Source organism: Petromyzon marinus, chromosome 16, assembly GCF_048934315.1.
Source record: "Petromyzon marinus isolate PM22_M1 ecotype Great Lakes invasive population chromosome 16, UKy_Petmar_22M1.pri1.0, whole genome shotgun sequence".
Taxonomy (NCBI): Eukaryota; Metazoa; Chordata; class Hyperoartia; order Petromyzontiformes; family Petromyzontidae; genus Petromyzon; species Petromyzon marinus.
Genome location: NC_133682.1, coordinates 661,787 through 688,579, shown reverse-complemented (window position 1 = coordinate 688,579; position 26,793 = coordinate 661,787). Strand labels below are relative to the sequence as shown.

Genomic DNA, 26,793 nt, shown 5'->3' with positions numbered 1-26,793 from the left:
GCAGTGAAACAACGACAGAGCGAGGCCACGCGGCGGAGGCGCGCGGATTTCTCGGAATCGCGGAGGAGTGAGAGGAGGAGTCAGAGGTGACGCGGACGTCGCGATGTAGTCATCGCCGTGGCGACTCGCGGCCCCGTGACTCCGTGACCCCGAGCGCGACCCCCACGGGGCCCCTGGGCGTGCACCCACGGCGAGCTCGCAGCCCGAGACAAAGTGACCTTGATGACCCCACACGCATCTCCTGCTTCTTAGCTCTGACCTCCGCTATACATCAAGAGTGACCTCTACTGCTCACCGTGGCCTCTCCTATTGTAAATAATACATACATCTCGCGAACTGTCGTTTGTCACCGCTGTCTTATTACAAACTCGCGTAGAATCGTTTCAAATTGCGGTCCGTAATTTACTACTTGTGGTGTAGCAGTTATACTGCTTAAAATAATAAAACATGTAATTTGTACAACTCGTAACACCGCGTCATCATCGCACGGTATCAGCTTCGCGCTCTCTTCGAGAGAGGATGACTCAGAGGTGCCATGAGGAGGAGGAACCACAGATGAGCGGGAGCAGCAGCCACGCGGTGGTGAGGAGCCAACCTCACCAACAATTGTCCAAGGAAACCGGAGCACCCGGAAAAAAAAACTCACGCGTGCGAGGGGGCATACAGATGGAACAGGTGGAGTCACATCTGCTGTGCCATATTCGGAATCTGAATCAGAATATGAACACCGGAGGAATCCGATGCGCCATAAAGCTCGTTTTCACAGATGTCAGTTGCGGACATCCTGGCGAGCTCATGTATGGATCTACTTCGATGCCCATGGGATGGGAATTTCGCAACATTTGTGCGATCCACCAAACTTTGCCTCCACAGAGCTGGATTACAGGCGGTGGTGACACTACGACCCGGGTTTGATTCCCGGCCATGGCTAAAATCAGCAGCGGCTGATCGCTGAACCTCCCCCCCCCCTCCCCTTCTTCATTGACCATCGTGTTGAAGTATGGTCAAATAACCCCAAAGACTGGTACGGCAGGATAGGCCAAACCCATTAATTAATATTACAAAATATAAATGTAACAATTTGCATAAATGGGAATGTATAAATAATAGGGCTGACGTTTCGGGAAATGGTCCTTCCGTGGCCCGTCACCTCACTGTGAGTCGCGCGGTGACGTCAGCGGGTCTGCGGTCGCGGTTTTTTGGGGACGGGCGGAAAGCGCCGGGGGCGGCGATCAGCGCCGCAGCTTCTCCGGAGCCCGAGACTCCAACGGGCACAGAGGGTCGAGGTTGGGTCATCGAGCCAGGTCGGCGCGAAGGGTCTAGCTGACCACGAGGACTCGCACCCAGACGCGAGGCCGCACCTTAGGCGCGGTGTTCAGCTGAGACCCGAGATCGAGCCAAAGGTGGAATAAAATAAAAACTAAAACTATACCAGGATCGGGGGCCACACCGAGAGCGGGCACTGAACCGAGGGCACGGGGGAATGAAGATGGACTGGGAAACTCCGATTCGGGACTGAGATCGAACCGAGACGTCGAAATGTTCTGAGCAACCTGGGTCTGAACCGGGACACGCGAGGTTCAGCGGCGACCAGGGATTCGAACCTCATTCTCAAACGGTCTGCGTGGAGATTGAGGAACTGGAAGAGAAGTCGACCGAGTGGGTGAGTACTTCAGCAGGCGCTAGTGGCGGCGATGGTGCGGTGTGTAAATATCACAACTAGGGAGACAAAGGCGGTCGGCGTGGTGCTGGCCACCCACTCCTTCGTGTGCCGTGCCGGCCTTCATAGGTGCTCGCTAACAGCACTTGCCCCAACAGTCTATTTGGGCGGTGGTGGCGGTGGCGGTGGCAGTGGTAGCGGTGTTGCTGGTGGAGACGGTGGTAGCGATGGTGATGGTGTCGGTGGTGTCGGTGGTGTTGCTGGTGGCGACGGTGGTGGTGGTAGCGATGGTGTCGGTGGTGTCGGTGGTGGTGGCTGCGCGCGTGTTCCTAGAGAGGCGGCTTATTCACGCGGTTTGCGAGAAGCTGCTGCTGCGGCTGCTGCTGCTGCCGTCGGCATCCCATCCCTGCAGACAGCCGCGTTTGCGCTCGCAGTGCGGCAATGTAATCGCGTGGCGGCTGAGCTGTTCGCGTCCGAGTTCGCGCTGCAGGGGCGAGGCGCGTGAGAGCGACACCGAGTGAGCGGGAGCTTGGAGATGAGTCGAGGGAAGGCAGCTGGCGATAGAAGAGATGGAGATCAGTGCAACAATGATCTCACGCGGCCTGGACGATGCCTCGTCTGGCAGTGGTTGTTGAGACGATGATTTGGTGAGAATTGATCGTGAGTGGGACGATCGTGAGCGAGCCCTTATAATTAGTTCTAATTGATATTTAGTGAGACGGTTATGGGAAACCATAATTAATTCAGCGCGATTTGTAATACGATGATTATCGAGGTCATCGTTCGTGAAACTTTATACTAAGTGAGAAATTATTTTGACAATCATAATAACAATAACATGAATGCGTTATGCGGTTATTCATCGTCTTCTTTTTCCTGCGGCTGATTGTTGATGTAGAGCTACAGCTGCGACCTGACGTCGAGGTGGTTAATGAGCCGGATGATTGAGTCGGGTGGAGTAGCGGTGTGGTGGTGCATCGCTGCTGCGTGGAGGATGATGCCGCCCCTCCGTGTTTGTGAGTGGGGCCCTGAGTCGCTCTGTGCTGCCCGGTTCTGTTCTGGGAGGTGACCACAGCCGTCGCATACTGACCCGAGGAGAATTTTACATTTTTCGTTTGTACATCATCATGATCATAATAATCATATTATGATAATTTACATCTCTAAGCCGTATTTCATCCGTAGATCCCGCCAATGCGCCCCGTGTACGAACATCAGGAATTGAACAGAACCTGCAGGGTACACGCCAGGACAAGACAGGGGCTAAAGGCCAGGTTAAAGAGGCGAGTTTTCAAGATTGACTAAAATATAGCAAACGACTTGGGTTGTCTTGTCAGCAAAGGAAAAGCGTTCCAAAGCTTGGCAGCTGCACAGTGATAAAAGCCCGGTCAGCCCAGGAACAGAGCCTTGATCTCTGAGTACTGAGAGAAAGGCGATCTGAAGATCGCAGGGACCTCGTTGGAGAGTCAACACGGATCAAGTTCCTGTTGATACTGCTGCGCTAACCCATTGAGTCCCTTGTAGGTCAGCAGCAGCAGCAACAGCAGCAGCAGGCAGTAGCAGGCAGCAGGCAGTAGCAGGCAGTAGCAGGCAGCAGGCAGCAGGCAGCAGCAGGCAACAGGCAGCAGGCAGCAGCAGCACTTGACAAGCGGCCAATGCGGAGACAAGAGAGCAACTGCGGTGTGCTCGCTTCGGTTGCTATCGTGGTTCGTGTGCGGCTCGGGGCTGTGGCCACGAGGTTGTCCATCATATCGAAGCCAAGAGAGAGGGAGGGAGAGAGATCTGCATCGGGTCACTCACGTGCAGGAGGAGGTGCTCGTTAGCGAGACTGGACAATCAGAGGTTTTCCATAACTGGTGAGTTCTGACGGTTCGTGACCAGCCAGTCCAGCTCTTTGAGCAAGAGAACGCGACTGGAGTGTTGAACCGAGGGGTCGGGGCTCGGAGGCTGTGGCGCATCGCGTCTCACATTTCCTTGTTTCGAGCTGACAGGGAACTTCTCGGCCTCTTGCTGCACAGTACAATTCCATGCAGGGGGACGTGTTCTGAGGCAACCAGAAAAAACACTCGTTCACGTAACGCGCACGTAACAACGCTCACGTAACAACGCTCACGTAACAACGCTCACGTAACAACGCTCACGTAACAACGCTCACGTAACAACGCTCACGTAACAACGCTCACGTAACAACGCTCACGTAACACACATTTTACGACCCTTGCACTGGCTGCCAGCCAGTCAAACACGACGACTACGGACCACACTGAACCACGCTCGAACACAACACGGCAGATGCGCGTACACATTCCGTAAATGGAAGATCAAAGAATCGCCCAACTGCGACTTTGGAGAAGTCTAAACCATCTAAGCACATCACCAATGAATGCTCCATCCATGCACATCCTGGCGATATCGCTGAAATCCACACTGCGTCAAACCCACATCATTGTACTGGATGAGGAACATTTGCTTTCATTTATGACGATCGTTAAGAAAAATAAAAACTGTTGCTTTTCACACTGCCATACGAAAGAAGAAGTCAAGTGATTTGAAAATGCTTTCATTGATTTTTAACTGGTTGAATGGTCTGCCACCTGTATACATATCTTCCATGCTTTTAAGAAATGAACCAAACCCTAGGGAGAAGCGGCGTTGAGTGTTTACAGTCCTCGCCTGCGACACAGCCTGCCAGGGGATCTGAGGGCTTCAGAATGATTAAGCACTTTTGAAATGAATCTAAAAACTTTTTAAACTGGCTTTAAATTAGGATTTTTCTGAATGTGTTATTTGTATTACGTCTTTGTTAGAAATGTTACGTGATTCAATTTTGCGTGCAATTTAACTTAATTTGTTCATGCTTAAATTTTGATTTAAAGCTTTCGTGACTGCAGTAATTCATATTCTTAGTTTTTTCGGTAAAGTCACGTTGAAGAGAAACAACAAAATAACAAAATATATATAAAACAATAAAAAATTCTCACGACGTTTCGACCATAACTCAAACGGTCATCATCAGGTGTGTTGGTTTGCATAAATTTATTTTTTAAAATAAATGTATGCAAACCATTTATTTATTTTTAAAAATAAATTTATGAGTTATGGTCGAAACGTCGTGAGAATTTTTTATTGTTTTATATATATTTTGTTATTTTGTTGTTTCTCTTCAACGTGACTTTACCTAAAAAACTAAGAATATTTGTTCATGCTTGTAAAGCACGTCTAGAATTTTATTGCACGAATAGTGCCTTAGAAATAAAGTTTGATTGATTGATGTTTCTGCTTTAACTGCCCCGAAAAGCCTCCTCATAGCACACATGAATACGGGTCATTAACCGAAACGTTACTAGTTATATATCTTTGTTTCCTTTCACGACCACAGGGTTATTGACGAGTGTGTTGAGTTGTTGTTGTTGTTGTTTGTGCTTGCGCACCACTGCCAATCCAGCAACGTCACCAGGTAGGATGTGTTTCACGTGAAGAGAGCTCCACTCGTGACTCCCCTGCGTGGCTGTGCACAATGATTCTGCAGGGAGGAGTCGAGGGAAGCTGAGTCGGGAGGTAGCTGAGCGGTCCGCGCCAACCCCGCACGATGCTGCAGAGCGCGCTGCTGGCCGCGTGCTGCTGCTGTTACCTGGTCCTCGCGTCACGCACAGGTGAGACCCCCACGATCCACCCCTACCCCTTTACCTGGTCCTCGCGTCACGCACAGGTGAGACCCCCACGATCCACCCCTACCCCGCTACCTGGTCCTCGCGTCACGCACAGGTGAGACCCCCACTATACACCCCTACCCCGCTACCTGGTCCTCGCGTCACACACAGGTGAGACCCCCACTATCCACCCCTACCCCCCACCTTTCTCCCACCCCTCCATCACACTCACTCGCGCTCAGCCATTCCCGATTATTAATAACAGCCGGAGCAGTCAAGGACGATGTTCCAAGGATTGTTTTGCCACCCAGCCTGATCCATCTCGCCTGACTCCAAGCCGGCCCAACAGCGTTCAGACCGACAACGCTGCTGCTGCTCGTGATGACGACGAGAATGATAAATCGTGATTGATGATGACGATGGTGATGATGACGACAACGATGGCGGTGATAATGACGATAATGATGGTGGTAGTGGTGGTGGTGGTGATAATGACAAGTCGTGATGGTCCGGACATTCTTGGAAGCGGGGCAACGTGAAACAATCGCGGGGCGCTTGGGTCAAACTTGAACCCCCCTTCCTCCCCACGGGCCAGGGCTCGGGGCGGCCCGCGCTCCCGTGCCGCTCGGGGCCCTGGCTCTGATTAACTTCTCTGTGTGGCTCGAATGTGCGAGATCGACGAGATTAGATTACGCAGGGTTTTTTCCCGGTGAAAGGTGCTAATTTGCACGAAACCTGACCTAAATGTTTTTGTAACCCTCAAAAGTGTAATGGAAATGCGGTCTCTGAGCAGCCAGCGGTAAGCACAACACGTGACATGGGTTTCTGGCTACTTGCTGTATTATTTATTTTTTACCCACAACCCCCCACGGTAACCCCTAAAGTCACGCGAACCTGATGTTCAATCTCAAGGTGTTATCCAGGTGAAATATGTTAATGAACAGATAGCAGAGATCAACTTGTGGGGTTGTATTGACTCCACTACTCCTTGTTTCGCGTCTAATGGGGCCCCACACGTTGTTTCGAATGCTCCTGCCAATATCATTTGCAGGTCCGGCAACAGTTTGTTTAACACGCACGCTTACTGCTGCTGTTGCTGATGAGACCCAGAAGGTTGAAACCGGTGCATAGATTTTTTTTCGCTTAAACAAATACTGCTTCATAATATTAATCAACAACAACTCAACACATTGGTATAAAAAGGAAAGATATATAACAGACGACGTTTCAGGCAACGTCCTCTTTTCATTGCACATTACGGAAACTTCAACTATCATTCTTACTATTAAAGCACACGAAGTTGGGATATTGCCCGAAACGTCCCCTGTTACGTAGATGTTTTCCTTCTGAAGGAGTGTAGTGCACGCCATGTCTCACCACTGTCACCTACAGCTAAGGAGGGTGCACGCCCAGTGGCTCGCGTTACGGCACTGATGCTGCCGATCCAGAATTGACCGTTGAGACGAGAACAATGATGACACCCAACAGCGTCGCAACCAAAAGGAAGTCCACGCTGAACGTTTGGAGTTCCATGCCGAGACGCTGAACGATAGTCGGAAACAGCGGCGGCTGTTTCCGACTGTCTCGGCGCGATGTCCGACGTTTCGCTCCGCGTGCTACATGGGAGCTTCTTCAGCCACGACGTCCGAGAATTCGATGCTGCCAAAAAAACTCGCGCCACGCGGATCCGAACCGTCGGACATCGGGTCGAGACACGACGCGCCAACAACCCGACGGAGACGCCTCGTAGCGCCACGAAACCGAAGCCGCCGCGTCAATCAATCGTCGTGAGATTGTAATCGATGAATAACCGTTTACATCTGCAGCCCTTGGCGAGGCCATACACGTGCCCTTCAGCCTGGCGGAGGCGAGCGGCACAGAAGGGGGCTCGGTGGCCCTGAACTGCACGGGCACGGACCCCGACTTCACGTGGCACTTCATCCCCGACCACGTGGAGTGCAAGGGCGACCCCGCGGAGCAGGACATTGCCGAGCGCGTGCGCACGGATTGGGATGGGAAGCGCTGCACCCTCACCGTCAGCAATCTGCGCTTCACGGACTCGGGGATCTTCATGCTGCAAAGGGGCTCGGGGGAGTCATCGGGGGACTCCTCGGGAGACTCCTGGGGGCGAGTCCAATCGGACTGGGTGAATACGCGGCTGCGAGTCTCGCCAGGTACAGGCGTGAATAGAAGCGCGCGAGGGTGACGGTGATGATGATGATGAGTGTCACTGGATGGTGATGAGCGTGAATGTTGAGAATAGATGATGGTGAAGATGGAAACGGTTAATTTGACAATGTTGCTCTTAATATTGATGACGGCGATGATTCTGTGCTTTAATATTGATGACGACGCGTTGCTGATGATAACGACGACGATTCACGATGTCGCCTGCAGACTGCTCCGCGAAGGCTCGCATCGTCATGGACCCCCCAGGATCCGTGACGCCGTCGTCGAACCTGTCCCTGACCTGTCAGCTGGGCGAGAGGCCACAGGCCACGGGCCCCCGCATCACGTGGACGCTCAACGGCGCCTCGATCCCCTCGGAGGGGGACAACTCGTCGAGCCCAGTCCGAATCGTCGACTCGGGGCTCCGCGTCGAGATCACGGACGTGCAGGCGCGACGCCAGGGCGCGTGGAAGTGCGAGGACGAGGAGGGGCGAGCCGCCGCCTCCTTCTGCCTCACGTTCTCCAGTGAGTGGGGGGCCGGGAGGGACGCGAAACGCCGCGCGCCCCGAGGTGAACTCTCGACCTCTCGTTCGCTACCGCCGCTCGCTGCGACGGGGACTGACGAGGCGCGCGTGCGTCGGAGTCAGTTGGGAGCAAAGAGCCGCGACGACTCTGGCGTCGAAGTTGATGAACGAGTTAATACAGCGATGGGAAACAGCAGCGCATTGAATTGAACTCGACTGCCTTGGTCAATATCGCCAAGCAAAGAGGAACCGTGTAGAGACGCAACGGAGCCACATGTGAAATAACAAAGGGGGTCCACGTGGAGTAGCCAAGGGGGTCCACGTGGAGTTGCCAAGGGGGTCCATGTGGAGTAACCAAGGGGGCCATGTGGAGTAACCAAGGGGGTCCATGTGGAGTAACCAAGGGGGCCCATGTGGAGTAGTCAAGGGGGTCCATGTGGAGTAGTCAAGGGGGTCCATGTGGAGTAGTCAAGGGGGTCCATGTGGAGTAGTCAAGGGGGTCCATGTGGAGTAACCAAGGGGGTCCATGTGGAGTAACCAAGGGGGTCCATGTGGAGTAACCAAGGGGGCCCATGTGGAGTAGTCAAGGGGGTCCATGTGGAGTAGTCAAGGGGGCCATGTGGAGTAACCAAGGGGGCCATGTGGAGTAACCAAGGGGGTCCATGTGGAGTAACCAAGGGGGCCATGTGGAGTAACCAAGGGGGTCCATGTGGAGTAACCAAGGGGGGCATGTGGAATAACCAAGGGGGTCCATGTGGAGTAACCAAGGGGGTCCATGTGGAGTAGTCAAGGGGGTCCATGTGGAGTAGTCAAGGGGGTCCATGTGGAGTACCCAAGGGGGTCCATGTGGAGTAACCAAGGGGGTCCATGTGGAGTAACCAAGGGGGTCCATGTGGAGTAACCAAGGGGGCCATGTGGAATAACCAAGGGGGTCCATGTGGAGTAACCAAGGGGGTCCATGTGGAGTAGTCAAGGGGGTCCATGTGGAGTAGTCAAGGAGGGGCCATGTGGAGTAACCAAGGGGGGCCATGTGGAGTAGTCAAGGGGGTCCACGTGGAGTAACCAAGGGGGTCCATGGGTAAGAGGCAAGGGGGCCCCATAAAGAATGTTAAGTTAGGGGGCACCGCTTATTTCTTGGCCCTCTCCCACCGCCCCCATCTCAAACCTTCCCCCTCGGTTCCCACACCCTGCGTCCAGATGTTGGCTTCATGATTCGTGACACGTGGGTTGATGAAGCGATTATCGCATTATTTTTACAAACAAATTCTTATTTATTATTTATTTTCGGCCTCTTACCTCCCACGCGGTGACGCAGCGCGGCTGCTGCTGCCGTTCGCTATCGCGGCTCTGCAGCCCGCACGCGCACGGTCCCGCTTCTGATGTCAACAGAACTGCGAGTGCAATCGCCAGGCAGCAAGGACATTGGTTTATGTAAAGTAACCCTCCGTACCGGCTTCAACCTTCGGGGTCTCATCTGCACGAGTCGAGCTCGTGTGAACCAATGCTGCGGCATTGTCCGACGTTGTTGGCAAGAGCGCTCCGCCTAAATTCCGCGGACCCCTTTCAAGCAAACCGCAATAGCGTGGACAAACTCACCCTCAACACCCTCACTCCACTCCCACACCTCCTCCCACATCACCCTCACCACCCTCATTCCACTCCCACACCTCCTCCCACATCACCCTCACCACCCTCACTCCACTCCCACACCTCTCTCGCCTCCTCCCACATCACCCTCACCACCCTCACTCCACTCCCACACCTCTCTCGCCTCCTCCCACATCACCCTCACCAACCTCACTCCACTCCCACACCTCCTCCCACACCACCCTCACCACCTTCACTCCACTCCCACACCTCCTCCCACATCACCCTCACCACCCTCACTGCACTCCCACACCTCCTCCCACATCACCCTCACCAACCTCACTCCACTCCCACACCTCCTCCTACACCACCCTCACCACCCTCACTCCACTCCCACACCTCTCTCGCCTCCTCCCACATCACCCTCAACACCCTCACTCCACTCCCACACCTCCTCCCACATCACCCTCACCACCCTCACTCCACTCCCACACCTCTCTCACCTCCTCCCACATCACCCTCACCAACCTCACTCCACTCCCACACCTCCTCCCACACCACCCTCAACACCCTCACTCCACTCCCACACCTCCTCCCACACCACCCTCACCACCCTCACTCCACTCCCACACCTCTCTCGCCTCCTCCCACATCACCCTCAACACCCTCACTCCACTCCCACACCTCCTCCCACATCACCCTCACCACCCTCACTCCACTCCCACACCTCCTCCCACATCACCCTCAACACCCTCACTCCACTCCCACACCTCCTCCCACACCACCCTCACCACCCTCACTCCACTCCCACACCTCTCTCGCCTCCTCCCACATCACCCTCAACACCCTCACTCCACTCCCACACCTCCTCCCACACCACCCTCACCACCTTCACTCCACTCCCACACCTCCTCCCACACCACCCTCACCACCCTCACTCCACTCCCACACCTCTCTCGCCTCCTCCCACATCACCCTCAACACCCTCACTCCACTCCCACACCTCCTCCCACACCACCCTCACCACCTTCACTCCACTCCCACACCTCCTCCCACATCACCCTCACCACCCTCACTGCACTCCCACACCTCCTCCCACATCACCCTCACCACCCTCACTACACTCCCACACCTCTCTCACCTCCTCCCTCACCACCCTCACCTCCCTCCCGCAGCCACCCACACCTCGAGCCGCTGGCGCTGTCCTGACCTCGCCACGGCGACCCCCGCCTCTCACACGACCGGGACGCAAGCCGGGGGACTCATCGACTCCGAGGGCCCGGCCACCACCAGGTCCCCCCGCGGGGGTGCCATCGCCCCGGGACGCGAGTCCAGCACCTCCGACCGAGACCTCCCCGCGAGGTTCTATCTGCTGGCGGGCGCTGCGGCGCTGGTGGTGCTGAGCGCTCTGCTGGTGTTGACGGTGCGCAGGTCCCGTGCGAGGAAGGACAAGGGCGGCCACTCGATCATAGGTAGCAGCCCCCCCCCCCCCCAAATAGCCCCATCGATTACTCAGTGGGGACTGCGCAGAACGGCCGTGGCCACCTCGTGCCAGGCGTAGCCGTGCTCGCTACGGCAACAACGCGCCAACGCTGCGCCCCGCGCCGCGCGGTGTTTGCTCGCTCCCTCGTAACTTAGTGGCGCATGACATCTCTCACAGAGAGAGAGAGCGAGAGGACGCGGGGATGATACACCGCCGACTGTGTCTGTGAAGCACAGTCGGCGCCTTCTTTTTGGGAATGCCTTGCGCTATGAGCACGCCAGCGCGAATACAAAAATGCGTTCATGATAAGACAAGTACGGTGATAATAACACACGCAAAGTGTCATGTGCTTGATGCCTTCGGAACTTAGTCGTGCAATACATCTCATCTCAAACATCATCATTTAAGCCTTAATGAGCAGCCATGCTCAATCCACTGCTAGATGATGACCTCTTCCCCCAGGCCTCCTGCCATCTCTCATCCATACTGCGACAAAACAACAACAATCCACTCGATGCGCAGCATGCGCACAACAACAACAACAGCAATCGACTCGAAGCGCAGCATGCACACAACAACAACAATCCACTCGATTCGCAGCATGCACACAACAACAACAATCCACTCGATTCGCAGCATGCACACAACAACAACAATCCACTCGATTCGCAGCATGCACACAACAACAACAACAATCCACTCGGCTGCAGCATGCACACAACGAGTTGGAGACTCCTCCCGCGTGTCTAACCGAACCACGCCGCGCGTGTCCCCCCGTGTGCAGCAGGGACACCACACTTCCCGCGTCGCAGCAGGTGAGCAAAGCGCCGCCGCAGCTCTGAGGCTAACGAGGTTCATAATGGCTGTGTCAGATACACTGAGCCGGCACCTGTATGAGTCTCTGTACGAGTATGTGGGTTTCTGTGAGTCTTATATGAGTCCGTGAGTCTCTCTGTAAGCCTGTGGCTCTCTGTGTGACCCGATGGCACCTTGTGTGAGTCTGTGGCTCTCTGTGAATGGGTCACTCTCTATGTGAGTATATGAGTCTCTGTGAGTCAATGGCTCCCTGTTTGAGTCTATGATTCTAAATGTGCGCCCACAGCTCTCTACGTGAGTCTCTAAGTCTCTGTGTGCGTCTCTCAGTCTCTGTGTGAGTCTATCAGTCTCTGTGTGAGTCTCTCAGTCTCTGTGTGAGTCTCTCAGTCTCTGTGTGAGTCTCTCAGTCTCTGTGTGATTCTCTCAGTCTCTGTGTGAGTCTCTCAGTCTCTGTGTGAGTCTCTCAGTCTCTGTGTGAGCCTCTCAGTCTCTGTGTGAGTCTCTCAGTCTCGGTATGAGGCTCTCAGTCTCTGTGTGAGTCTCTCAGTCTCTGTGTGCGCCTCTCAGTCTCTGTGTGAGTCTCTCAGTCTCTGTGTGAGTCTCTCAGTCTCTGTGTGAGTCTATCAGTCTCTGTGTGAGTCTCTCAGTCTCTGTGTGAGTCTCTCAGTCTCTGTGTGAGCCTCTCAGTCTCTGTGTGAGTCTCTCAGTCTCTGTGTGCGTCTCTCAGTCTCTGTGTGAGTCTCTCAGTCTCTGTGTGAGTCTCTCAGTCTCGGTGTGAGTCTCTCAGTCTCTGTGTGAGCCTCTCAGTCTCTGTGTGAGTCTCTCAGTCTCTGTGTGAGTCTCTCAGTCTCTGTGTGAGTCTCTCAGTCTCGGTATGAGCCTCTCAGTCTCGGTATGAGTCTCTCAGTCTTGGTATGAGGCTCTCAGTCTCTGTGTGAGTCTCTCAGTCTCTGTGTGAGTCTCTCAGTCTCTGTGTGAGGCTCTCAGTCTCGGTATGAGTGTCTCAGTCTCTGTGTGAGTCTCAGTCTCTGTGTGAGTCTCTCAGTCTCTGTGTGAGTCTCTCAGTCTCTGTGTGAGTCTCTCAGTCTCTGTGTGAGTCTCTCAGTCTCTGTGTGAGTCTCTCAGTCTCTGTGTGAGTCTCTCAGTCTCGGTATGAGTGTCTCAGTCTCTGTGTGAGTCTCAGTCTCTGTGTGAGTCTCTCAGTCTCTGTGTGAGTCTCTCAGCCTCTGTGTGAGTCTCTCAGTCTCTGTGTGAGTCTCTCAGTCTCTGTGTGAGTCTCTCAGTCTCTGTGTGAGTCTCTCAGTCTCGGTATGAGTTTGTGTTTTTTTATAGAGTCTACGACTCTCTGTGCGAGTCTACGGCTCTCGTTGCTATATCATTCCTGATGTGATCGTGGCCGCAGGTTTCACTTCGCCGCGCAGGAGAGCTACGAGTTCGACTCCGGGAACGAGCGGCGCCTCTACGCGCTGGGTGAGCTCAGAGGAGCCCCGCATCCACGCCGACACACGGGCAGGGAGCCATTCGTCTGTTACGTGTGGGAGGGGACGGGAGGGGGGCGTTGAAATTAATGGAAATCGTCCGCTATGTTGAAACTCACCGGTTCGACCGCCGCTCCGCAGGACCTCCGCCCGAGCACCGGGAGCCGATTTACGCGGTGGTCCGGCCGCACCCCCGCGGCGCCCCGCGCACCCCGCCCGGTACGCGCCTCGCACGCGCGCCACGACTCATTCGCTCATTCCTTCCTTCCTTCGTTCACTCTTTTACTCATTCTTTCGGCAATTGCCTCATTCAATCAGTCGCAAATTTCAGTCATTCGGGCATGTAGTCATTAATTCCATCACAGCCATGAACTCATTCGATTGTTTTATTCACCCGTCAATTAACTATTTCACTCATTAAATGTTTCATTCATAGAATTGTTCATTCATCGCGTTCCGCGCGTCTCTCTCCTCCTCCCAGAAGTGACGCTGCTGGTTGCGAGTGGCAACCAGGACACGTTCTATGGCGACTGCGGTACGTATCTCCTACACACTCTCTTACACACTCTTACACACTCTAACACACTCTCTTACACACTCTCTTACACACTCTTACACACACATTCTTACACACTTACACATTCTTACACACTCTCTTACACACTCTTACACACTCTTACACACACACTCTTACACACTCTCTTACACACTCTCTTACACACTCTTACACACTCTCTTACACACTCTCTTACACACTCTTACACACTCTTAAACACTCTGTTACAGACTCTTACACACTCTCTTACACACTCTTACACACTCTCTTACACACTCTTACACACACACTCTTACACACTCTTACACACATACTCTTACACACTCTTACACACTCTCTTACACACTATTACACACTCACACTCTAACACACACACTCTTACACACTCTTACACAATCTCTTACACACTCACACTCTTACACACTCTCTTACTTACACACTGTTACACTATTACACACTCTCTTACACACTCTTACACACTCACACTGTTACACACTCACACTCTTACACACTTACACACACTCTTACACACTCACACTCTTATACACTCTCTTACACACTCACACTCTTACACACTCTTACACACTCACACTCTTACACACTCACACTCTTACACACACACACACTCTTACACACACTTACACTCTCACACTCTTACACACTCTCTTACACACTCACACTCTTACACACACTCTTACACACTCACACTCTTACACACAATCTTACACACTCACACTCTTACACACTCTCTTACAACTCTCTTACTTACACACTCTTACACACTCTCTTACACACTCACACTCTTACACACTCACACTCTTACACACTCTCTTACGCACTCTCTTACTTACACACTCTTACACACTCTCTTACACACTCACACTCTTACACACTCACACATTTACACACACACTCTTACACACTCTTACACACTCACACTCTTACACAGTCTCTTACACACTCGCACTCTTACACACTCTCTTACATACTTACACTCTTACTTACACACTCTTACACTCTTACACGCTCACACTCACACTCTTACACACTCTCACGCTCTTACACTCTTACACACTCTCACACACTCACACTCTTACACACTTACACTCTTACACACTCACACTCTTACACTCCTACACACTCTCTTACACACTCACACTCTTACACACTCTTACACACACTCGCACTATTACACACTCAAACTCTTACACACTTTCACACTCTTACACAATCACACTCTTACACACTCACACACTCTTACACACTCACACTGTTACACATTCTTATACACTCTCTTACTTACACACTCTTACACTCTTACACAGCCACACACTTATACACTCACACTCTTAAACACTCACACTCTTACACACTCACACTCTTACACACTCTCTTACTTACACACTCTCACACTCTTACACACTCACAATATTATACACTCTCACACTCTCAAACACTCACTCTTACGCACACTCTTACACACACTCAGACTCTTACACACTCTCACTTTTGAACCCACTCACATTCGTACCCACTCATACTCTTACACACTCACACTCGTATCCACTCACACTGTTACACACACTCACACTCGTGTCCACTCACACTGTTACACACACTCACACTCGTGTCCACTCACACTCCCTTCTATCTATCCGTGATCGTTCGCTCAGAGAAGGCGGTAAAGCAGAATGTGGACTCAAATTGTTCCATCTGCATGGGATACAATGTTGCCTCCTCACACTTGTAGGTTTCTTGGCATTCCCCGGTCTCCTCCCACGTGTAAACCCGAATTATTTGGCCGATGACATCTTAGTATACAGAGGATCGCAGAGCTCGGGAAATTGTTAGTTGCGTCCGTTCCTCGCCGCGTAGCTGGTGCTGCCTTCTTGCTCATCTGCGGTTCCTCCTCTCTGTCTCTCTACGACGTGGTCTCTCTCTGTCTCTCTACGTGGTCTCTCTCTGTCTCTCTGTCTCTCTACGACGTGGTCTCTCTGTGTCTCTGTCTCTCTACGACGTGGTCTCTCTCTGTCTCTCTACGACGTGGTCTCTCTGTCTCTCTACGACGTGGTCTCTCTTTGTCTCTCTACGTGGTCTCTCTCTCTGTCTCTGTCTCTCTACGACGTGGTCTCTCTCTGTCTCTCTGTATCTCTACGACGTGGTCTCTCTCTGTCTCTCTACGACCTGGTCTCTCTCTGTCTCTCTGTCTCTCTACCACGTGGTCTCTCCTTGTCTCTCTACGCCAGCGGACACCGCGCGGCCGCGGCGCAGCGCTGCGAGTTGACGTTCACGTCGATGTCTCGCCGCGTCTCCCCCTCTCAGGACTGATACGCGTGAACCCGATCTACCACTCCATTGACCTGAATGGTGCTCGGGAGGAGCCCCTCTCGTGGCGGCGAGGTGAGGGGGGCCACGCAGAGGGCAGCCAGCGCGGGACAGTCCCCGAACCCGTGACCACGCTCACCCAGCGCATTAATTCACTCATTCGCTGAGCACATCGTGGATTGTGGATCGCTCTCCCGCACCACACAACACCGCTGTGCTGAAGCAGGCACGTGCGGTTCACGTGACACATTTGTTTATTTATTTGGCCTCGTCGGGTGGAGGAGCGTTTACGACACAACATTGGCATTTTGGCGCACGAGGCGAAGTGACCCACGCTTCAATCATTGGATAAAATAATCCATTCCCATCGTCTGCGTGGTTCCCGCACCGTGCGACAATCAGAGTCGTTCCCTTCTGCCGCAGTGTCGGTGGAAAGTGACCGAACCTCTCCCGCGCCCTCTCCTAGGTCGGCTCGGCCTTCAATGACATTACGCGTAGTAGATAAAACCTCGTCTTCTCTCACCCCCCGTGTGTACGAGGGGGGCCGTGACGATGCCCAGCTCACATAGTTTGTGCATTTTGTCCAGGCCCATCCCACCACTCGCGACAGCTCCTATACCGCACGCTCTGGTTTTCTACTCTGGCGCATCTCTTTAGAATTTTTGTTCTTCTTCTGATAAGTTCGTTGTCCTTCCCCCGAACCTCCGATTAGCACGGTTCGATACGTAAGTTACGAAAGAAGTTCAACACAGGTACACGATGACAGCAGCAATCTGTCCAGGAGCTAGACGCCAATTTCGAGATCTGCTGCTCCCACGACGAGAGGACTTGAGCAGAGAGAGAGAGAGAGTTGGTGTCGAGTCGCGCTCTTCCCCATCCTCCTCCGTTGAAGGAGCGCAGACCGCAGCGCTTCACGATATGGTCCATAGTTTGGGTTGCAAGGTCAAAGTCGCACTGCTGTACCTTGTGTTTCTGATTTGACACGGACACTGCTCAGTGAGTCTCTGAGTGGTCGCGCATTTAGGGGCTAGAGGCGAGCCTCTAGGTGTTTGTGTGCGCGTGTGCGCGTTTGTGTATGTTTGTGTGTGTTTATGTGTGTATGTGTGTGTGTGTGTATAGTGGCGAATGGCGGTTGTTGTTGTGTGTGTATATGTGTGTGTAAGTATATGTACGTGTGTTTGGGGGGCGGTAGTGTAGTGGCTAGCGCGCTGCTACAAACCAGGTGGCCCCAGTTCGTTTCCCCGCTCATGGCCAACATAAGTGACGACTATCTGAACTGGTCCTGCGCCTCCCCTAAGTCGACTCAACCTCAAATGAGTACCTGGTGTGGCGTGTACTTGCCTCAACAGCCTGTGAAGGCTATACGGGGGATCTTTGATCTTTGTGCATGTGTGTGTGTGCGTATGTGTGTGCGTGTGTGTGCATGTGTGTTTGTATGTGTGTTTGTATGTGTGTTTGTGTATGTATGTTTTGTTTTTGTGGCTTTGGTTAAAATTTTCCCTTGCGGCGTGGTGAGTCCAGGAGGGCGGTTGTGCAGCATGCGGGACAACCCTGCCTATGAGTCCGTGGACTCCGTGGAGCACAAAGCCAGCACCTGGGACGAGACGCGGGGAGGGGGGGGTGAGCGACCCGAGCACAAACCCACCACCCACACTCGCCACACTCACCAATCACACTATCCACCCACACTCTTCACTCACCACCCACACTCACTACCCACATTCACCACCCACACTCACCACTCACCACTCACAATCACCACTCACACTCACCACCCACACTCACCACCCACACTCACCATCCTCACTCACCATCTGGCAAAACAACCCCCTACCTCCTCGTTGGTGCTGGACGGTATCGCTGTGGTGAGCAGTGCCACGGGGAGAGGGCCAATTTCGATTTGCCATTCCCCTTCATGGCGTTTGTTGCCACCACAGCGGCCAACGGGGTCTCTGGACGGGTGCGAGGGGCTGGTAACACCTCCACCTTCAATAAATGACCACCAAACCACGTAAAAATATCGAGCTAAGCTTGTGCCGGAGGCCCCGGGGAGACAGGCGTCTATGACGTCTCCTGGCCAAACCCCATTTGGCGTAGCCAGGAGATTGAATCCTTACTCTCGGGGTTCCTCCAGAAACAGCAAAAAGCCACTGCGGGTGGCCACGTGGAATGTTCAAACGCTCACTGTGGAGGAGAGGTGACCACTCCTCTGTCAGGAGCCAGACCGGTACCGTCTGGATCTCTGCGGTATTCAGGGGGTCCAGTGGACCGGCTCTGGCTCCTGGCACCATGAGGGATGGACAGTCCTCTACTCGGGGCAGGAGGAAAGAATGGTGATCCAATCTCTGCCCCCCAGGAACAGGTTTGCAGATTTGCTGAGCATTTCTGTGAGGTCCTGGGGGAGGGCCATCCCTCAGCCTGGATAACAACGTGGGCAAAGTGGAGATGACCTTGCCGAGGCTGCGGTGCCTCAAACATTGGAAGAAGTCACCCCCTGTGAGTGGCTGGCTGAGGTGCCATCTGTTGAGGAAGTACTGAAGGCGATCCAGAGTCTGAGGCCAGGAAAGGCACCGGGCAGAGATGATCCCTCAAGCGAAATGCTGAGGGAGGGTGGCGTTTGTGCACAGACTGCCCTACATGACATCATAACAACTGTCTGTACCACTGGACGGGTTCCACAGGACTGGAAGGATGCCCTGGTAGTCCCCTTCTTTAAGAAAGGGGACCGCACAGACTGTAACAACTACAGGGGCATCTCACTCCTCAGTGTGCTGGGAAAGGTCCTGGAAAGGATTATTCAACATCGCCTTGCTAGGCACGCTGAGATGTTGTTGTTGTGTTTGTTTTTGTGGCTTTAGTTAAAACTTTCCCTTGTGGCATGGCGAGTCCAGGAGCACGGTTGTGCAGCATGCGGGACAATCCTGCCTATGAGTCCGTGGACTCCGTGGACCACAAGGCCAGCACCTGGGACGAGACGTGGGGAGGGGGGGGTGAGCGACCCGAGCACAGACCCACCACCCACACTCACCACTCACGCTCACCAGCCACGCTCACCACCCACGCTCACCACCCACGCTCACCACTCACGCCCACCACCCACGCTCACCAACCACGCTCACCACCCACGCTCACCACTCACGCTCACCACCCACGCTCACCACTCACGCTCACCACTCACGCTCACCACCCATGCTCACCACCCACGCGCACCATTCACACCCACCACGCTAGCTTAGCGTCAACGACAGCTCGCACACGCAAGCAAGAGTCACCGCCGCCCACTCGCCACTAAAGTTTCGGTGTCGTCGCCGCAGCGCCTGTGCCAGACTAGGTGCACTTGGAAGCCACACACACTCACCACTCACACTCTCCACCCACACGTACCACACACATATTATACACTTACACACCAGAGACGGGGAGAGACGCTCTCCAAGTCTCAACGGGGGCGGCGATGGGGCAGTCGCTACATTACAAATAGCTTTTTAAGTGCCCTACTTTAACAATAACAACACAACAAACGTCTTGTTTCTGCTAAATATCAATAAAGTACCAACTGTTAGGATTCCAAGGGAGTACGATTGTCCCCATAGCCTTCCCTCCACTCACCCCTTGAATTCACTGCTCACACGAGACAAAGATCCCCCTATAGCCTTTAACAGACTGTTGGGGCGAGTGCTGTTAGCGAGTAGCACCTGTGAAGGTCGTCACTGTGGCACACGGGGAGATCGTTTGCCAGCACCGCGCCTGCTACTCACCCACACAGATACCCAGCTCTCCACCACACACACACCTCCCTTACCACACACACACCTCCCTTACCACACACACACCTCCCTTACCACACACACACCTCCCTTACCACACACACACCTCCCTTACCACCACACACACACCTCCCTTACCACAACCTCCACCCACCCACACAAACACCCAGCTCTCCACCCACACACGTTTTCCATTGTCGCGTAACCACCATTCCACACGCTCCGATCTCGCGCCTGCTTGTTCCGGCTCCACGTGATCAAACAATCACCTGGAATCATCCGATCACCGCGTGCACGTGGTACGGGCGCTGTCGTTCCCAGAGCGCGGGGTGCCTGACCTGCGTGGAGGCGCCGCTGCCTCACAGGAGCAGCCTGCGGTGGTGTCACAGCAGGAGGCGGTACTGCTGTCTGTGATCCCAATTCAAACATTTTCGGGTGATTTTTATTTTCTTTCAAATTTGACAAATTTGGACCGTGACGCACCTACACGCAATGGCCGACACTTTTTCGTATAACGTCACGAGGTCCGCTATGAAGCGAGACTTGCTAATACACGTCGCAGAATTAGTCAGGGCGGCTGCTTTTTCCGAACCGCGAACTTCTGCAACAAGGAGGCAAATACGCTGCTACAGCTGTGCCCTATCACCTCCCACCCTTACTCTCGCTCATCCAGACTCCGAGTCGAGACCTCCACCCACCATCCACCCCCTCCCCTGCAAACCCCCCTAACAAAAGCGCCCCCCCCCAACGCCCCCCCCCCTGCTACCCCCCACCCGTGACTTGCCATGTGCCACAGGGTTGTGCGCACCCGAGGAGTTCACGAGCCAGGAATGCATTTACGAGGTTCTGAGGATGTGACCCGCGCGGACGAGGCGAGGTGGAGCCCACCCTTGCTGCTTCGACAGCCACAACGAACGCCGACGACGACAATGGCGATGTTGACGAGGATGGTGACGGCTGCGGTGGCCGAGGGCGCGGTGTCGGTGCCGATGGCGCGGCGGTTCACGCACCGTTCTCTTCTGCCACCTGCGTCCGATGACTCCCAGGCGTCGTGTCGGCGGACTTCTCCTACGCCCTCTCTTAGGTCAACTCAGCCTTAAACGAGGATCGGATATCACGCGTGCCCACTGGCGACTGAAAGGCGGTCGGGCGGTGGAACCGGTGCGCACCTCCCTCTCGTGCGCCCTGCCGCACTGAATAGGTGCTCGCTAACAGCACTTGCCCCAACAATGCTTTGAAAGGCTACACGGGGGACCTTTGCCTTCGCGACGTTCACTCGCGACCACAAGCGCACGCTCCACAGCGTGGAGCAAGAGGCCGCCACACCCGCGCGGGGCTCTCCGCAGCTCCCTCGGTCGGAGGCTTCTTCAGCCAGCAGTGGCGTGAGCGCGCATTTGCAGGGCTGCGCCTTCACCGTTCACACGAATGCTACCTCCTTCCCCTTGTTAACCGCATCCTCGACCCGTATCGAGAAAAACACGAAATGCTAATGAATCTGCGATAGCGCGTGTTACTCGAGTGTGGGGCGGGGGGGGGGCTGGAGTGGGAGGGGGGGATGCTGTTGCTTTAGAGAGATTCAGGATTTCATGATTTGTCTGCATAATCGACTCTACAACCCTTTATCATGATCTCAATCGCCTCCACGTGCTCAACGACTCACGGTTAATTGAAACCCTCCCCGAATGTGTTGTGAGGCGCCGAGCTACAATTACCTTCGTCTCGATAGGGGGGCATCATAATCATCACCATACAATTAGAGAGACGCGCTCATTTATACACAAGCAGGTAAACACAGCCCATTGTGTGGAGCGGTGGTGCAGTCCTTAGCGCAACAAAGTTCGATTCCCGCGACCGCGGCTGACGTCAGTGGTTAGTCGGATATCTGATTCCGCTCCTTTGGCGTCCTGTTTACCAACTCAGTGGCGGTCAACCCCGTGGTGGGTGAGGTCAAACAGCCCGACGTGATCACAAAGGAACTGAACATTATTACTAATTGAAAGCCCTTTCTGGCCGAGAGTGGCCTTGTAAAATGCAGCTTTGGGGATTAAAGTAATCACAAAATACCCCCTCCATACCCCCACGTTACACCCGAGGGTGTTAGCTACGCGCCGACACCGTGTCTCTTCACTGTAGCCCAGCCTGCATCTCTCTGCAGTTGTTTCTGTAGGCGTGCGTCATGTTGTAGCGCTCAATGCGTGCGTGATTGAACGTATCTCACGAGTTAAAGTTCATGGCTAAAAAAAATACTGAGCGGGGCAATTTGTATTTATAGGTACAGTTAAAACGAGTGTTCTTTTTTATGTTTTCCGCGTGAGTTGACCTCACGATTGATTGTTAGTGTGCACGCGAGATCACCACCATCGCCCTGACGATGGTGAAGGATGATTTTCCTTGACTTCTTGAGCTATTATGATCACGTTTCCACACGCACGTGCGCGTATGTGTGGGCGTGTGTCCGTTAGTTAGTGGACTAATCTCCCTCTTTTTTCCATTTGTACGAGGACGGAGTGTTGCTTCCAACGGAACGCGTGGGTTTCCTCCCACGTGTAGAAAAGACACTCATCATCAATTGGCCGAATACATCTTAAAATACAAGAGTCCTAGGACTAATTGTCGCTCTCCTGGCCGAATGAATGTAATTAAGACATTCTGTGGCGAGAGGTGGCGTAATGATTCTCAAGCTGCGCTACGCACCAAGCGACGATCTGAGTTAGATTCCAAGACCACGGCTAAAATCGGTAGCGAATTTTTCCCTTTGAACCCGTTGCTCGAATTCTCCTAGGTCGACTCAGCCTGCAAACATCAGCGGAGAGGAAGCAAACGCTGCCAGACGTGGTGCTGATCACGCTTTCTCATCATGCGCCGTAATTGGTTCTCGTTAAGAGCACTAGTCCCAGCAGTCTATGTAAGCTATATGCATGTGTTACACTGAGTACACCCTGCACAACAAAAGCTGTTGCTGCGTTGGCAGTGGTGGTGTACAAACAAAAACAACGATAAGTCAACACATTCGTCAATAACAGCACCGTGTTTATGGCCTTAAAAGAAAAATATATAACAGGCGACGTTTCGTGTGATGGTCCTCCCCAGCACGTGGCAAACACAGCTACACACGCACACACACCGTGAAGATCTCTCTTCCACGTACACGCGTGGCACAACTGAATAGTACGCGTGGGAGTTTACGAGGAGTGTTTATGAGTGAGACGGATCGCGCAGTGTGTGGGAGACGCGTTCGGGGTGCATCTTGATGTCACGTCCGCTCTGTCGAGTCCATGGGCCAGGGACAGCACTCGGCACCACCGTGGATCACACAGCTTGAGTCGCATCCCATCTGTTTACACGGCCAACGAGAGTCAATTGCCCGTTCATCCCGCACTCATCTCAAACGGTTATCGCATCACTCACCGTTGTTGGCCACGTGGAGAAAGTGGAAGCGGTGAAGCGGCGCCACCTCGGGCGGGACCGCCGAGTGAGGAGGCCACCCACCTCGTGGCCCTGAGCGGCGCGCGTCACGTCTCGGCTGTCAATCGTTGTTCGCGTTCAGCCGTTCGCGTGTTGATGATTCGCAGGTATTGTCTAGGAACTCAGACCCCTCCGTATAAACCGGTACTTTGTGTAGAGGTGGCAAATAATTTATACGTGAATTAATAAATTGAGTATTTATCCAGCATTGTTCATCTCAGCGCTTCCTTCTCATCGCTGCGGATTTGCGGCACCTCGCAGTGCTGCACCACGCAGTGCTGCACCACGCTGTGCTGCACCACGCAGTGCTGCACACCGCTGTGCTGCACAACGCTGTGCTGCACCACGCTGTGCTGCACCACGCAGTGCTGCACAACGCTGTGCTGCACCACGCTGTGCTGCACAACGCTGTGCTGAACCACGCTGTGCTGCACAACGCAGTGCTGCACCACGCAGTGCTGCACCACGCTGTGCTGCACATCGCAGTGCTATACAGCGCTTTGCTGCACTGCGCTGCGCTGCACCGCGCCAGCTGCACGCTTCAACCCGAGGCCGGGGAGCCGGGCGAGGCGGGGGTTGTCGTTAAGGGCCCCGCCGACTCGTGTCGAGTATCCGCGAGTCGCCCGCAAGCCGGGCCGCAAGTGAAGTCGCCGCTCGGGCGCGAGACGGATCACCGTCGGCGCGTCACGGCCCGGGCCGCACCCCAACGGCCCCGCGTGGGGGTCACCCGCGGGTCGTTGACCCGATCGATGCACGGCTCGAGTTGTAGCTCCCTCGGCCTGGAGCCACGGGGAGACCGCGGATTGAGAATCGAGATGGTCACACATATCCCACCGAAGCGGCTTTCTTCATCGCAAGGTCCCCGGGCCACTGGCGGCCCCTGGTGGCCTTTGGTGCGGGCCCCGACACTATACAACACGTGACAACACTCCCCCTTTAGTACTGCCCCGACACTACACAAATAGCCGTGCATTGGGCGCTGCTACCCCCACCCCGCCCTCTCCCCCCACTCCAGCCCCGCCCCCACTTGCGTTCCGCTATCGTTGAAGGTGAAACGCTCTGGGTACGATTTTGCGTTTTTTTTGCTTCGCTGTTTCCTGCAAAGCAATGAGGTTTAAACCGCAACGCGATAGCTGCAGGGAGAGGGGAGGAGGGAGGGGGTAGGAGGGGCAGAGAAGATAAATGGAGAGGAAGAGAGAAGAGGAGATAGAGGTGGCGGGGGTGGGGGGAGTCAACGGAAATAATTTCGAGGTCCGCGGCCAATGTCAGATGAGACCCCCTGAGGTCCCCTCGGTCTATTTAAGCGCCCCCCACCCCGCACCTTCAGGGATCGAAGGCCCGGGATAGAGTGACCCCCCCCCCCTCGTCTACTCCACCCCCGCTGCGGCTCTTTATAGAGGAAGCGAAAGTGAGGGAGAGTTTGGAAGTGGAGGTTGGGGCGGAGAGGAATTGGTGTGAGCGGGAGCGGGAGGAGGGGAGACACGGCGGCAGGGAATGAATTAAGCAGGGAATGAATGAATGGGTTAATGACGTCATTCATGCGGAGGAATGAGTGGAAGTATGACTGGATTAATGAATGGCTGGAGGGGAAAATGAACGAGAGAATTGAGTGGATCGCTGATGGGTGAATGAAGGATAAATTTAATATATAGGCTTTCGCGACCAATATTATTCATGATAACGTTTTTTGGGTTAGATCGCGTAAGTATAAATGTGTCCCTACCCTCCACCACCCGACACAGCCAGTAAGGTTTGTCAACTAAACAAGGCGCCAATCAGTTCCTTCTTCAGCCCATCGGTGTGTTGGAGAGTAAATCCACAATTCAAGTAGTACCGTGGCGTTTCGCGGGTCATTACCACAACCAGCACCATCGGGCGATTTGCCAGAATAGTGAAGCAATCCACCTTCTTCAGGTGTTCAATAGAGCAAGATGACGTGACCACTGTGAACCCGTCAGGTGCAGGGATCAGAGGCGGAGGAGGGGGGGGGGGTAATTATATGATGGGTTATTAATAAGTTAATTATCATTTGTTTCTTCTATAAGGAATACATTAATGCTTTAATGAGTTTACAGTACTCATTTATAAATTACAGAAATTATTGAAGTGGTGATCGAATGAAGTTACATTTTAAATTTAATTAAATACAGATAAACAAGGAGAGACTCGGAGAGACTGCGAGACTGGGAGCGAGGGAGATACGAAGAGAATCAGGGAGAGTTGGGAGATATACGATGAGAGAAAGAGGGAGGGAGATAGATATACAGGGAGACAAGGGAGAGACAGAGAGAGGGAGAAATGAAGGCGGGAGCGAGATACACGGTGGGACAAGCAGGGAGCGAGAAAAACACAAGGAGAGATGGAGATACGAGAGAGAGAGATCTGCGTGTGAGAAACAGCGCTCACTCGCTCGAGATCAGCGCCAGCCCCGTGACTGCGGTCCGCGCTCCCCTCGGACCGAAACTGAGCCCGGGCCGGGCCAGTGGAGAGCGGTTCCCGCCTTAGAGCTGTTGGACAAAAACGCACTTTTTTTCCGCCAACTCTTGGGAACGGCCTGCGCGTTCACCAAAGCTCGAGTCAGGCCGTCGAGCGTCGATTCTCAAAAAGCTGTGACGTGATCACTCGCCGGTTCGCTGACCGCTCGAGGGCCGCGCGTGATGCGCGCGGCGTGGCTGGGCGGCTCCCTCCCCGCGGTTCCAATGAAAGAACCCGCGGGGAGCCGCGCAACTGGGACCCGCGGTGTTTCCCTCCTTCTCATTCAACGCGCCCTCTGGCATTTATTATAAAACGAATGTCACGGCTCGCAAACGTTTCCCCTTCGTCATTCCACTGCTGGATGAATGCGACCCCACGCTGAGTCAGGTTATGGGGGGGTGGTTCCCAGGACCGGTTCAGGAATCGCTTGCTGGTTGCGGTTCTTAATCTGTGGCGAATGTGAAGCGAGCTCAGGCCCGCGGGGTCTCAGCGCAATTGCGATAACCATGCCCTGCTCTTGCGAGGGTTACATTGTTTAGATAAATTCGTAAACTCCGCTTTGAGTCAAACAAACAGCAAATTAACGAAATGAAAACACAGCTCGTGTTCTCTTCTAAAGCTGTTTATGTTGCTGAGAAAAGACAATGCACATTGCTGAGTCTCAAGACAAGTTGTCAAGAGGGTCTTTCATGAGGACGTTTGGCCACGTGCTCCTTCAAAGGGTCGTCGTCGCTTCGCTCGGGCACGAAGGCGGCCGCGGAACTCGGCAGAGAAACTCCGCGGTGCCTACGGGGAGACAGCCAACACGCTCGTCGTCCTTTCCCCGCACCTCCGATTA

At 53.9% G+C, this 26,793-nt stretch overlaps 1 protein-coding gene across 1 annotated transcript; it reads left to right on the top strand.

Annotated features, from left to right (window-relative positions):
* Positions 1-1,187: 1,187 nt before the first annotated feature.
* Positions 1,188-23,686, top strand: LOC116942787 (uncharacterized). Its single transcript, XM_076067386.1, has 12 exons — positions 1,188-1,663; positions 5,190-5,313; positions 7,137-7,484; positions 7,708-8,004; positions 10,766-11,062; positions 11,858-11,888; positions 13,292-13,359; positions 13,509-13,586; positions 13,849-13,902; positions 16,246-16,323; positions 17,770-20,450; positions 20,812-23,686. The coding sequence occupies exons 2-11, from the start codon at positions 5,250-5,252 to the stop codon at positions 18,261-18,263; spliced, it is 1,809 nt and encodes a 602-aa protein (XP_075923501.1). The 5' UTR covers positions 1,188-1,663; positions 5,190-5,249; the 3' UTR covers positions 18,264-20,450; positions 20,812-23,686.
* The last annotated feature ends 3,107 nt before the right edge of the window (positions 23,687-26,793 follow it).

Coding starts and splice junctions, on each gene's coding strand:
- LOC116942787 (XM_076067386.1), top strand. CDS start 5,250: ATGCTGCAGAGCGCGCTGCTGGCCGCGTGCTGCTGCTGTTACCTGGTC. Junction 11,063..11,857: donor GGGCGGCCACTCGATCATAG/GTAGCAGCCCCC, acceptor CCCCGTGTGCAG/CAGGGACACCACACTTCCCG. Junction 13,903..16,245: donor CACGTTCTATGGCGACTGCG/GTACGTATCTCC, acceptor TCCCCCTCTCAG/GACTGATACGCGTGAACCCG.